The following is a 15,649-nucleotide window of genomic DNA, read 5'->3' on the forward strand; positions in this document are numbered from 1 at the left end:
CCAGCCCATGGGAGTAAAGGGACGTGCTTGGAATTTGAAGATGGGTCTAGTTAAGAGAAATCTCCTGTGAAATCGAAATGTACATAACTGTGAATTCTGACTGGAGAAAAGATGGTTTCATCTCTCAAGAAAGTAATAGAACTATGACTAAACAAGTATGAGATCCAATGGCTTCTAATGTTAAAGTTCCTAAATCAAAACCACAAAAGGACTCTTCACCGCTGATTATCCTTGCCATTTATGGTGTAACTCGTAGGTGGCCACCTGCATGAGGAATCACAGATATCCAAAGGCGTGCAACGCAAGGCACAAGAATCGCACTAGACAGCCTGATACCATCAGAACACTTATAGCTTCACCGCACATTTTCTTTAAAAGGAGAAAGAAAATGCCATGGAAGCTGCTTCTTATTCATGCTACATGCATATGTAAAATATAACTTACAGCACAGCTTTCTTGACAAATCAAACAAAAAAGAAAATTGTCAAGTACGGAAAATTTTCTGAAACTCCTATCACAGAGGTTTTTTTTTTTCATAGAACCTATCAATAGAGTTCCAACGATCATCTCCATTGAATGTCTAAAGTGCAACCTTCGGATCAGTCATGCAGAAACTTGTACAATATCACAAGTTATATTTTTTAATCATAGACTAGGAAATAGATATAAAGTTCTTAGAACTGCTGAGCTGGATATTGCTGCAGAGGCGGAGGTGGTGGTGGTGCAGACTGATATGGAGGGTACTGAGGATAAGGTGGTGGCATATAACCATAAGGTGGGTAGAATGGCGGGTATTGGCCATGTTGAGGTGGTGGTGCTGAATAAGAGAAGTGGGAACCATCTGGAGGCCTGTAGGATCCTTGCTGTGGCAGCTGCTGCTGTTTCTGTTTCTCTTGCCCTTCTGCTGATCCACTTGATGTGCTGCTGCTTGCTTCTTGAGAAGGGAGAAGGGCTCCCATTCTCTGAGGATCCATTGATGGGTAAAATGTTCTTTCTGGCAAGAGTGGAGCAGGAATATTGAAATAATGCAAGGGGGGCTGACCCTGAGTACCTGGTGGCTGAAGCTGCTGATTCTGCTGTTGAGATACCACTGACCTTGGAAGCATGCCACCATGGGCCACCACTTGTTTGGAAGCCTCATCGTCTTGGGCTTCTGACTCTGGCTTTGGAGCCTGAGGCTTCCCCCACATTAGCTTTAGCCTCACCCCCTTTATGACAAGCCTGTTTGATAGTTCTTCTGCTGCTTTCTCGGCACCTTCTCTAGTTGTGTATGTAACAAAAGCACATGCCCTCTGGAGCACTAGCCTTATCGATTCAATCTCACCAAATGCATAGAAATTGTCTTTGAGGTCCTCTTCTGTGACCCGAGGATCCAGCCCACCAACATAAAGTGTCCTTATGCTCTCATCTTCAGGAGGAACAAGAGATGGCATTTCTCCTGCCTTGTTCAGAAGTTTCAATGCAACAGGATCATTCACTCTGCAGACATGTTAAGCATGGCAAAGAAAAAAATGATGAGTATTCTTTAGAATATGCGTTAACAACCCCTGGCCCCATAGTTCAGGTAAATAATCTATAGGTTCATTTCAATATAGGAAATGGAACAAGGAAAATGGAGTTCCTATTCGGTTATGGGCAACAAAACCCAAAAAAAAGGTCCAACTCATTTGTTTTGTTTCAGATTTGTCCTAGTATTTACCAAATGCCAAACTGCACATGCTATGGGCTAGAAATTCATATGCAGGCTCAACTAACGAGAGAAAAACAAAAACAAGGTTTACACCAAACATACCCATAGTAACGATCTTTAATGTTCTGCTGAGATAACTCTCCAGTTTCTGGCATCTCATGCCGATATGGACATTCAGCACCCCTTGTGCATTCACCTCGTACATAGAAACTACAAACATGTGCTCGATTCCTTTTATAATATGGAGTGGTCCTTTGAAGCTTCAATATAGTATCATTAGGGCGTGCCTTGCCGTAAGAGGATTCATAATCGATGCCAGCCCTGGCCTGTAAAATGAATCAGTGGATTTGCTCAGATAGCTGTAGTATTAACTGTTTTGTACAATTGGCGCACTAGTATTAGTCCATAGTGCTCTGAAAATTCAACTATGTATGAAGTCAACACTAACGTAGATAATGTACAGATGTAGGTTCAGGCAGATGAAAGGACAAGATTTTGAAACAAGGATGCAAACTAGTTTTAATTTGAGACAGTACAGCATTTAAAATGCCCAAAATACATAAGGGAAAAAAAGCAAGTCAAGATTTTTTATGAAGCAAACCTTGCGATCATGTTCTTCTGCAAAGTATTCCCTATTGACATCACTTCTTGGAATAGAATCACTTGAATTTATGGACAGAGCTGTATCGCGAACTTGCACAGGCAGCCCATACTCAAGGTCCAGAAGGCACACCTGACACACATTTTTCAGCTTAGAGCATGTTTGGCAAATCTCTGCCTTCTTGTATCTTGCATCTCGTCCAGGCCTCCATCTGAACACTGTAAATGGCCTTGTACATATCTTGCACTCCTTGTCAAAATTTGCTTTTGTCTGCAAAGAAACACTCGAATCTCATAAAATACTTGTCAAATGCATGCATGGTTAAATAACCATTGCTTACAATTTCATGGAGTACAAGAATGAACAACAAAATGCAAAAGGGTTCTTACTCCTAGGCATGGATGAGACTGTCATGTTACATGTGTGCATCACACTTCTCAAGGTGAAATAACCTTGACGCTACATGTTAATAACATAAATATCACACCATTTTCAGGGCATACTGGGGAATGCTTAAATCAGGTAACTTAAATATTACTTACTATTGGAAGATTTATAATAATCCATGTCAAAGATGAAATATGATGTAAGTACATAGTTTAGAGCATAATTACCTGTTTGTCTATTTACATGCCATGACACAAACAGTAACCTATGCCCCAAACCATGGGTCTAGCGCACTAGCTGCCCAGATTCTCCTTACTATGCGAACAATGACCTGAAAAATCCCTACATATGTGCATCAGGATGTGGGAAGAGATCTCAGTTGTCAGATCCTTCATTGAATTGTCTCTTTAAATGATAGATGTCCATACCTCGTTAACTTGGACAGAAATAATCTCAACTGCAAACTGCTAGTCGGGAGAAGCCGAGACGGTGCTTTGAATATAGTCTTTAGAAGCTCAAGAGATGGGCCTAGGGCCGTTAGGTTTGCAAACCCGTGTGGCGCCAGGCGAACCCAACCTAGCCAACCTAACGGCCCTAGGCCCCACACATCACTCCATGTGCAACTACCGAAACAATCATTGGCATTGCTCATCACCCTATGCGCAGCTGCCAGGACGGATGTTCAGCCCTATGGACCACCTCATGCACAATGACTTAGACCAAGCCACGACTTCGTACACCAGCCTATGCACGGTGCCACAGTGCTCTTCATGAATGTGCGGAAGCAGTTTTCATTTCATGCCCCTCCGAACTAACCAAATCCAACTGCAACATCGCGCCACCAAGGCAGCGATGCAGCTGAAAGCATCACCCAGAAGACCTGCAGGTACTTCATGACTGGGGAAAAGTCGTTTCGTCCAGCCTTGCGACTAGTTGATAATTATGTCTTATTGAGCAACGTTACCCAAATCACTCACCAACACTTAGGCAATTACTTGCCCGACCTCGTGCCACCATGCACGGTTGGGACCACCTAATGTGAACCCAGTGGAATTAGCCTTAACCCACACACAACCTCGTGCGTACCAAACGCTACGCTAGAAATGGTCATGTTCCGAGTTGAGAGGAAGTAATTAACCAAATCTCCAAAGGCATCCTCCAGTTTATTGGCTCAACATAATGTACAACACACCACGTTTGTGTCACCACACATCGTCGCACCAATGCCGATACCGTTGCCCATCGCATGACATGCTACCACCGCATGTCACTGATAGCCCAACGTATATTGCCCAATGCATTTTTCACTCAATGGTGTTTCACACTGCCCTTGCCACATTCTGACCCTCTCAACGCAAGACAGTGCACACACATCTTCTGCCAAACGTCTGTCATCTACATGAATGTCGAGTGCCCTTTATCACCCGCACAACTGGTTGTGCCAAAGATGTTGTCTCAAAACACCCACTGCACACGACAACGTCCATCTGAATTGAGACTATGCATACACATCAGTCCCCAAACACTGGGTGCCCTCTTCCACCCATGCCTAAAAGTGCCTACGAGGTCGGACTGTGACACATACAAAACAGCTTTTTTCGCTAAGACTCACAAAGGAGCTTGCAGATCAGAGAGTGTCCAACATTTAGAAAGCAGCATTCTCAAAGTTAATCACTATTAGAACCATTAAATGCAACTTTGGGAATTTGGGGACTGTGTCAATCACTGTGTTGTAGTCTTTTCATGGTTGACCTCAATTGATAGGGTGCCTTCTCAAAATCAGCTTGATGCTTCTATTTGGCAAGTTGATGCCTAATGTGCTCCATTGATGAGTTGCTGTGATGTTTATGTTGGACATGCTCATTCTTTTGAAATCTGTTGGCTCCTGGGCTGGAAGACAGATGCTTAGGATTTGCATCTATGCAGCCAAAATCTTTGGCACCATGGCAGTGAAGAAGGGGAAGAAAGGTTCATTTGGAAATATCAGTTTTTTCTCTCATGACAGTATACATGGCAGGAAAGGTATAGGAGATGTTTTTATAATACTAGATCCACACTCGATTCACTTTTTATTTGAGTGCAATAAGTAGTCCGAATCAGATCTTAGATGGGTTGGTGCTCCAAGGCTAGGACCTTTAGGGTTTTCTTCCCCCCCTACGGCCTACCTGATACCTCTGTTTCTTATGACATCTCATCACTCCTCTTTTAATGAACATTTTCTTTTTTTTAGGAAAAGAATTTGCTATTCCAGTTGGCAGACAAGTTTCAAGATCAGGAAAGCAGAAAATTCAACTCTAACGTTTCAAGAAGATAAGCATGACTCAGAATCAGTATTTAAAAACTCGCCGAGTTTCCACAAGACTCGGCTGAGTGAGCCGAGTTTTAATATGACTCAGTTGGTTAAACTTATGACTTAGCTGCATCATATATATTATTTATTATGCTAAATTATGAGTGTATAATGTATATATGTTACATAATATATATGTATATACACTTATATAATTGTATATCATATATACATGCATATGTAATTATCTATATAACTATAGATTTTATACATTCAACAATTATTATGACCCAGCAAGACACGAGTCAAGCATGCCAGAGTCGATTCCTGAGCCACTGGGTTTTAAAACATTGGTTAGAATAGCCCCCCCCCCCAAAATCATCATGTTAGAATCAACATAAGTACATGCAAATAGTAAACAGACATGCCAGTCAAAATCTACGAGTTTAAGCTTCAAAGGATTTGATTTAGCCAAACCAAATCATATTTCAGTAAATTAGGTGGTAGTTCAGTAACACGCATAGTGCAAGAGAGCACACACACAGACATATGCATGCATGTAAGAACATGCACGCGCGCACACATAAGAAAATGCACAATTTTCTGATATCTAACTTCCTTTAAATAGGTGGCTGTTAATCCCATTTGCCTTACTGGTTCTAGAGCAGATATTGTTTCTATGATACATAAAGCAGGCAGGTTAGTTCATTCTTACTCATTTACTACCTTGTATCACGTCACTCATTGAGTATAGTGTTGACTGCTTTTCTGCATTTAACTTTGGCATTAGAAACAACATACTTGATCGATGTAAAATGAGCTAATATTCATGGTGTTATTCTTACACCAAGGAAGGGAAAAAGGAGCATGTACCATCCGTAATCACAAATATCGCCAAGATTTTGAAAATCTCACGATATTATTGTAATTTATTCATAAAACAAATAAATAACAATATTATGGCGAGATTTTAAAAAACTTGCATGTTTTAAAAAAATCACGAGATTATCTCGATCGTAAATGTGAAAAACAAAACACTTAACACGAGACAAGTTTGACTCACCTTTTGCAAGAGCATGTGCGCTTTTAAAAAGGTAGCACCACGTGGACCAGTCCAGCCTGTTATCCATGTGAATGGGCAGGCTTGTAGCACGTGATCATGCTTTGAAATTTGAAGCATGAAAACTACGTGAATGCAGATACTATGGCCTTAGAGGACACATCGAAATTGAGTGTCAGTTGAAGCTTGGTGAAGAGATTTGGAAGGGAAATGCTGCTACACTAGAGGATGAAGTTTCCCAAGCCGATCCCATACCAACTCCTGTGAGAGTTGAAGTCCCTGACCTAGACCCTGAGATGGCTTTGCGTACTTCACCAAATTCTCCCCATTACACACCAGCTTCGCCTCCTCGTTCCCCAGTGCCTATGTAGAGACGATTGATGAACATAAACGACTATCATGATTATTACATCGGTCGTAACTAAAATGATGTTGCTTGTTATGAGTCATCTGATGAGACACTAAGTGTTTCGTTTTTGTTTTTCTAACTACTTTGGACATTTTTGTGTTGGATATTTTTGTAACCCTACTATTGCTGAAGGGTATTTTGGATATGATATCTTACAGAATCACATGGCTTATCTTTTTCTCGATAAGAATGTTGTTCTATGATATCTACACTAGCTTATACGAACTTTCTCCATGTTCAAGATGGCTTGGCAAGGACGCTGCAACAACATCATAGATACCCTTAACAACCATGCAGAGGTTGTGGGTCGACAAGCCGAAGCAATGCGCACGATGGGAGACAACCTCCAACAGGTGGCTCAGGGGCGCAAGACTCCTATCTCAGTACCGAAGTTCCATATAAGTGATTCATGAGTATAAATCCGCCATCGTTTAATGGGAAATCCACTCCTGAAGCAGCCGAGAATTGGATTCGAGAGATAGAGCGAAATTTTCGCGTACTGCAAGTCGGCGAGGAACGAAAAGTCGACTTTGGAACGTATAGACGTCGTGAGGATGCAGAGAGATGGTGGGCTACCACTCTGGAGGTCAAGTTTGCAAACGAACCGGTCACCTGGACGCAGTTCGTGGAAGTCTTCTTCGTGACATATTTTCTGAAACACGAGAGGAGTAGGAAGATACAAGAATTTTTGGACCTTCAGCAAGGTGGAGCTACCTTGGCCGAATACATCACCAAGTTCAGAAGTCTAGAGCGCTACTGCCCAAATGTCTACACGACGGAGGAAGAGCGGGAGATGAAGTTTGTTCGTGGTTTGAAGTCGGCAATGTGGACTAAAGTTTACATCACCTGGACGCAGTCTGATGAGATGAGGAAGAACAACCCTGGACTGTCTCAATCATTTTTTCAACGGCCGCCGCAACAGCAACAACAGCCTCAACAACAAAAGACGAGCGGTCAGAAGACTATGGCAGGACATGCTTATGCAACCACTGTGGAACAACTGACCAAAGGCGAATTGGTTCAAGGTACCATATTAGTCACTGGACAAGCGGCCTTTACTTTGTTTGATATGGCGCTTCACATTCTTTTATTTTTGATAGATTTGCTAGAACCTTGTTAGTTCCTATTGAATCCTTGAATTACCCGTTGGAGGTCCGTACTCCGACTGGTAATCAATCTTTGTACACTACTTATATTCCGAGCATCGAAGTGTCACTGGTGGGTCAGAACTTGTCAACTGACGTAATCCTACTAGATATGACTGAGTTTGATGTCATTCTAGGCATGGATTGATTATTCGAGTATCACGCTCAAGTTTTGTGCAAAGAAGGCAAAGTCGTTCTATCTCGAACCAATCGTTCGATTGTAGAGATTAGACTCTCTCGACCAATGCGGGACAGTCGTTTGATTTTTTATTTTAAGGCTCAAAAATATTTATGGAACAGGGGTACTGCATTCTTAGTCAGTATCGCCCTAGTTGAACCTGAAGTTGTCTCAATCGAGGATCTAGATGTGGTTCAGGAGTTTTCAGATGTGTTCCTTGAGGAACTGCCCAGACTACCTCCTCAACGAGTGATCGAGTTGTTGCCTGAAACCACTCCGATTTTCAAAGCATCGTATCATATAGCTCCAGCCAAACTCAAAAAACTGAAGAGACAGTTGCAAGAGTTGATGGAGCAAGGCTTCATCAGACCTAGTACATCTCCATGGGGCGCACTAGTATTGTTCGTGAAGAAAAAGGACGGATCCATGAAGTCGTGCATCGACTACAGGATGCTCAATCAAGCTACGATTAAGAACAAGTATCCACCGAGAATAGAAGATCTCTTCGACCAGTTGCAGAAGGCGAAGATATTTTCGAAGATCAATCTCAGATCAGGTTATCATCAACTCTGAATCAAGGATAAAGATGTCTCGAATACAGCCTTGCGAACTAGATACAAATTGTATGAGTTTGTAGTGATGCCCTTTGGGCTCACGAATGCACCGACAACATTTATGGATCTGATGAACCAGATCTTTTGTCCATTTGTGGACACTTAACAATATTTTTTACTATGATTAGTGAGAACTATAATTTGATGTGGACCAACCTCATGGTATAATTCATGTTATAACTAGGGTGCCTTGTGCGGATTTGTCATTTTTGTCAATGACATGAAAAGCATATCATAACACATCTACTAAGTCACAGGGATTCGGCCAGCAAGGTGCTGCACTCGTGTCGACACGATGCGACTCAGGTGCGGGTGCCCGGTGCGGTCAAACTGACACTGGGTGTGATCCATGCACCCAGGGTCTTAAAAGTCTAATTCTTGACTTAAAAAAAAAATGAAATGGGGTTGGGAGGGGGATTATGGCAAAAAAATCCCCCCCCCCTCTCGACCACGATGCCTCCTCTTCTCGTCTGAGCCATCTCCGGTGAGGCGACTCTGGCATGACGACTCCAGGTATGACTCCCTCAATCAATCTCCCCCCCCCCCCCCGTCTCTCTCGCTCATGGGGGGAACAGGTAAATGACACAAGAAGGATGTCTAAGACTCTAGCACCAGTGGATCATGCCAAAATGCTCCAGAATGCCTGCCATTGTAGGATTTTTGTGATTTTAAACAACGCAAACTGCCTGTTTTATGCTGGTTGAAGTGCTATGCCCATCACATTTGAATAGCATGGTCTTCTTATTCTAATAGAGTGCCTTTTTCCCTTGATCATGAGTCGGTCCGACCGGTTCATGCAACTCACTGTTCGTTTTGATCCATGTGTCTCTATGCTTGTCCCATACACACTGAGTCGTATGCTTGATCGTCCATTCAGTTCTCTGATTGGCAGCTTAAATTTTGAACCAGTAGAGTCCATATGAGATTAGCCGGTTCTCAGTGATCCTGTTTCTAGGATGACTTCATACTAACCATGATTTGAATGTGAGGTTTATATTTTTATTTTCCTTATGTTGTGTTCGTCTTGCAGTCTTTTCACACAAAAATAAAGGTTTGATATATTGTTGTTTGATAGATCAAAATGGTACTCGTATGGCTCGTAGCATTCCTTCCCCTTTCTTTTTATGTTTCTCCTTAAGTTTTGTTTGTGTTTGTGTGCATCTGTGCGTGTTGTGCTCTTGCTTTTCCTTTTTGTACAGTCTTAAGGCCGGGATAAATGTGAACGCTGAATCCCTGTGACTTAGGTTGCCAAGGTCAAAATGCCTGGTTTTCGTGAAACTTGGAAACAGAGTGTTGTTTTTCATGGGGGTATTTCCTACTTTTTTGGGCTTTCCTTTCCGTGTGTTAATTAAAAAATCTATGGTGATTTCTTTCTCTCTTGAATATTCTGTAAGGTTTATTGTTTTTGTTTTCCTCTATGAATTTTATTTTAATATAATATTCTTTTTGTTTTAAGGACAAAAATGACAGATAAAGGGAAAGGACTTGCGTCATCCTTATCTCCACGTGTAAGTTTTGTCGATAGTGTTGCTAGTAATGGTAGTGGGAGTGTTAATTCAAGTTTGTTAGTTGTAACATGTGATGGTGGGGGGCACTATGGGCACATGTGAATAATCTTGAAAAAGGTGAAAGAGGTGGTGGAAATAAGAGATTTCGATGCAAGCTTTGTGAGATATAATGTTGGGTCTTACACAGGAGTTAAGGCTCATTTGTTAAAGATATCAAGAGATGGCATTTCAGGATGCAAAAGAGTTGAGAGAATGCGAAGACAATACAAGAAAATACAAGATGAATATGAGAAGAGGAAGACAATGAGTGATTCTTGTGCAATTAGTATACCCTTTTTAAGTCACCAATAAGATGCTCAAAAAAAAAAAAGTGCATGTAGGAGGTAGAGGAAGAGGAATGATACAAGCATCATTCAATACATATGAAAGGGAGGATATTGATAGAAAAGTAGGGAGGTATTTTTATTTTAGTTTACTTCCATTTAATGCAGCTAGAAATCCTTATAGGAAGGATTTAGTTACTTCATTGACAAATTGTAACTTGGCAATGTACCTCCAAACTCAGAAAAACTAATCATCCAAATTTTGAGATGTAAACCCAGAAGAGTGTGACTTAGAAAACATGATTTCAACATTACAAACATTTACTTATCTGAGATTAGTCTTCCTTCTTATGATGCATTTGATGATGAAGTAGAAAATTATTAGGATCGATTACCTCATCGTCATATATATTGTGTAGGATATACTTTTGGTATGTAATTATGCATTGTTTGCTTCTTTTATTAGTATATTGTATAATTTATTTATTTTATGTTTTACTTGTTTGATTGTTTCTATAATATATTTAGGTTGATTTAATTGTGGTGTTAGTTTTATGATGAAGAATAGAATTGTAGATTGTTATTAATTTGATTTATTGCATGCATGATGGATTGATTTGATGACATTATGATAATTGTTTTTTATTTTATTATTGTTACTATTAACTGTTAAAAATTATATATATACCCACCAGCACCCCCACACCCAAGTTTTTTTAAAGTGTCGCATCACCGCACCCGCACCTATGTGACATAGCATATCAGAAAGTTCTTTCAAAAGAAAAATACACACACACAATAGAAAGGTCTAAGACGAAGATTCATCATGTCATATTGCATGTCAAACAAAGAATAAAAATAGTAAAATAAAATTTAAAAACTTTATTAGCATCCCAATAATATAAAACTTTAGAAATATATATTTGACATTTTTACCACAAAAAACAAATTGATGAACAATTGGATTTAACACACAAGCAAAAACACAAAATTGCAAATTTTGAGCCCTTAACATTCATAAGTTCATATTCATGATGACATAAGACAGCCTTGTGATAGGAAATAAAAGACAGGATTGCAACAGATCCAACTCAAAAAGCATTATACATCTAGTTTTCTAAACACGCTAAGGCTGGTCGAGTTGTTTTTTCATAACTAAGTCTCTCTAAAGTCTTGTCACTGACTCTGTTCATAACTTCTTCCTATACTTAAGAACCTTTTTCCAACTTCATATGCAAAATGTACATATTTTATTGGCAATGATTGACCTTCCTCACTATCTGGCATTAATGGCTTCGCCCATTAATAAACAATTGGATTAACACATACAAGCAAAAAAAGAGAATTACAAATTTTGAGCACAACCTCTAACTCTTAACATTCATAAGTTAAAGTTCACATTCATGATAACATAAAAGACAACCTTGTGATAGAAAACAAAGACAGTATTAGAATAGATCCAACTCAAAAAGGATTAAGTATCTAGTTTTCTAAATATACTAAAGCTGGTCTACTTCTTTTCTTTTTTACCCTAACTAAATCTCTAACATCTTGTCACTATTCACTAACTCTATTCATGGCTTCTTCCTATACTTAGGAACGTTTTCCAACTTCTTATGCACAATCTACATGTTTCACTGGTAATGATTGACCTTCCTCACCTTATAGTGCTAATGGTTTCTCCCTTCAATGTCTTTTACTATGATTTCTGACAAACTAGCTGTCATTTTTGTATGCTATCTAAAAGATTAAGAGACAGAGACCCATGAATCATAAGTCACCTGCAAGGTGACATTCAACCTATTTATGCCACCTTCCTCACCTTATAGTGCTAATGGTTTCTCCCTTCAATGTCTTTTACTATGATTTCTGACAAACTAGCTGTCATTTTTGTATGCTATCTAAAAGATTAAGAGACAGAGACCCATGAATCATAAGTCACCTGCAAGGTGACATTCAACCTATTTATGCCACCTTGAATTTTAGTTGCACATTAAAACACTACCATGTCATGGTCAACCCATATACATAATCTTCATGCCAGACAATTTCTACATTTTATGTCTCTTCCTCCAGATGTCACCAGTATATCAAATATAATAGCGTAGTTCCTTGAACACAATTTGAGTGCATATTTGTAGCTTCCCAAGTTGCATAATCAAATTAGACACACCTATAACGCCAAAATTAGAAATCTTAAGAACCTTAAAACTAGGTCTTAAATAATGATTTGAATGATTTCTTGCATACAAGCCATCATTTTGTATGAATATCATCCAAAAGATTACGAGAGGAACATGGAGTTACAATTTGCCTTTCACCTACAACATGACATTCAACATAGATATGCCACCTTGAATTTAGTCTCATAGAAAATATTCTATATCACATCATGATCATCCACATATGTAATCCATGCTGGATCATTTCTAGATTTTGTCTCCTGCTCCTAATGCCATCGGCATATCAAATATGCACTTTATTCTATGTAGTCAAAAGCGCTACGCGGTGCCTAGTTGGTAGACCCCTAAAAGACTAGTCGAGGAGTAGGTGGGACTAGTTGGTACCTCAATTAAAATATAAAAAAGTACACAAATTATACATAAAAATATGTTTAATTCTTTTACTAATAAGATGTTTTCATTACACAAGTACAAAATTACATATCCTTTCACAAAATATATTAATATACATTATACATATATAATTGTACACACACAAATATATATATATATATATATATATATATATATATATATATATTCAATTATTCATAACATATTCAGTATAATCAACAAAATATGCTTTCAACCTTTCACACAAGCACAATAACACATACATATATAAATAACATATTACATAATTCATAATACTAAACATGCTTTCAGGATTTTATAGAAAAGATCATCAAAACACACACACACACACACACACACACACACACACACACACACACACACACACACACACACATATATAACAATGTTTTCATGATTTCACAAAACAAATCACACAAACACACACGTATATATAATTATATATATACAAAAAAATAACAATATATATGTAAGAATAATAAATGGCCAAACTGCCCTCGTGCCTAGGCGGAGGCAGCTTAGTCGCCGACTAGGTGCCTTAGTCACCGACTAGGTGACTTAGTCAATGCCTAGTCGGAAAATTTGGTACCTTTTAAGGTACCCACCTAGGAATTGCAAAGCTTAGGCATTTTACTTACACCTGACCGACTAGGCAGCCTAGTTGGGGCTTTTGACTACATAGATTTTATTTAACACAAATTAAGCACATATTTGAAGCCTTGTATGTTGCATAATCAAATTATATTTAGTCATAGTAACAAATTCCATGTTTTCAAGAAAATACAGAAAAATGATATCATGTCAGCAACTTTAAACAATTAAAATATTGCAATATATTGAATATATTGTACTCATTTAAATGAAAATATCATGTTCTTACTATGATATTTGAGTTCTAGAGGAGTCTTAAAAGAATTTATTTTAACTTTTTGCAATTTCATTTTTCTTAACATTTTTTGATTTGTCCGATATTTCTTAATAAAACACAAGAAAAACATAAAATTTAAGAATCTAAAAAAAAAATCAGTCAAATAGTTGTCATTAAACGTTTTTCACCATGGGTTTAACCTCTTACCTCAATATTTCAAGTCTTTTCTTAAATCTACAGATCTATATCCATATGCCAAACCTTGAGCAAAATCAATAAAGTTCTCCAAACTTTGGAAAGTTGAAAAACCTAGAATGGGAAGAGAAACTCTCCTCTTGTTTTCAGTATGAAAATAGGGCTAGTTCTCACCTCTTCAGCCCTTAAATTTGTAGATTTGGTAACTTTACACACGAATATAATCTCCCAATGGTCAGCTTTGGCCACACCCTTGGACATTTCTTACAAATCAAGCCTCCGAGAGGACAGATTAGGGAAAAATATTATAAATGCAGTGTTTTCTTCGATTTTCGACATTTTTCCAGTTTTCTCCTACCCGTGTTTCTTCATCTTCCTGTTTCTTTTATCATCACCACCACCAACAAAGTCATCAACATATTTTTAAGAAATCGGCATCAAGTGTTCCACCTTGAGAGAGTTGAGACTCGCATTTCACCACTGAGAAAGCCTCTAATCATGAATGACAATTTTACAAGCGTGTACTACTTGATCTTAGCCAAAAGTCCAATAAAGATTTATTAGCCCAAATTACAATGATTGGGAACTCAGCAATCAACACAGATATACAACTCAATGAATCTAAGAAACTCTTCATTCATTGTGCTTCTTCCATTTCTAGTTTAGGCGTCCAAATAAATAGAAATCTTGTACCTCCACAAGGGTAAAGCCCACTTAAAAAAATCTAATAATAATAATGCTTCTAGCTATCGGTTTTCAATTTTTTTCAAGAAGTAAATCTATATGCTGACATAACAAAAACTGCAAAAAACGAATTTTATGCAGAACCCAATTCATTTCTCATGAAATAAGAACAAACCATGAACAGCACAAACATCGATCCCACCGTTCATTTGAGGAAACGGAAAACACAACGGCCAATGAACCAACATGTCCAGGGGAACCAAATATGACTAAACCATTACGCAAACGAAGAACCGACCACAACAATCAGCCTCTAAAGATCATCAATCAAATATTGGCAACTACAACATAAGAAAAAAGAAAAACCCCTTGTTTTCAAGGGTCAGATAGGGAATCTGACGAAACAACCACCTCAATCATGCACAACTCAAGAGAGACGATTGTAGTTGGTTGCTGCTACGTGCACAAATCAAGAATCAAAGAGAGCAAAAGAAACAGAAAGTGAGACAGAGAGAGAGAGAGGGAGAAGGGGGAAGGGGGATGGGATGTACCATTCGGACGTAAGGGTTGTCGCCGAGGCAGGATTCGCAGATGATGGGGAAATCGGAGCGCTCCCAGCCGTCGGCTTCCACGTCCCTCAGCAAACGATGAGCCATTTCCCTCTCCCCCAAATTGATCACTCGATCTCTCTATCTCTATCTCTATCTCTCAAGTCGGTCACTGACCCTTCTTATGAACCAATACAAAGCGTGTTTCCTCCTCCGGTAAGAAATCATTGGCCCTAACTCCTGACATTACGTCATCGATGACACGGATAAAGGACACGAGACACGTCATTTATTGTGTAAATTTTATTAAAGAGCAGTATACAAAGAAATGCTACACACGGCATGTTGGAGTATCCACATGACGTAGGTTACAAACGGATCGGATATGGGGTGAATCATGTCAAATCTAAATCTGGATCTTCAATGGAGGCAGTGGATCCAATTCCAGGACTAGAAGCTGATATGGATCGGATCTAATAGCTCCCGGGTTATAAACTGATTGGATATGGGTTGAATCATGTCAACTCTAAATCTGTATCTGCAATGCAGACA

General features: G+C 39.0%; 1 protein-coding gene across 1 annotated transcript; it reads right to left on the reverse strand.

The window, feature by feature from the left end:
• Positions 1 to 333: 333 nt before the first annotated feature.
• Positions 334 to 15,289, reverse strand: LOC149836772 (zinc finger CCCH domain-containing protein 40-like). The gene is made up of 4 exons (XM_090005570.1): positions 15,101 to 15,289; positions 2,292 to 2,561; positions 1,793 to 2,016; positions 334 to 1,479 (listed from the first exon to the last, which is right to left on the reverse strand). Exons 1-4 carry the CDS (start codon positions 15,203 to 15,205, stop codon positions 675 to 677), a joined length of 1,404 nt encoding a protein of 467 aa, XP_089861696.1. The 5' UTR covers positions 15,206 to 15,289; the 3' UTR covers positions 334 to 674.
• Positions 15,290 to 15,649: the final 360 nt, after the last annotated feature.

The sequence above is a fragment of the Nuphar pumila genome, chromosome 5 (genome assembly GCF_984573655.1).
Source record: "Nuphar pumila chromosome 5, dmNupPumi1.hap1.1, whole genome shotgun sequence".
NCBI lineage: Eukaryota > Viridiplantae > Streptophyta > Magnoliopsida > Nymphaeales > Nymphaeaceae > Nuphar > Nuphar pumila.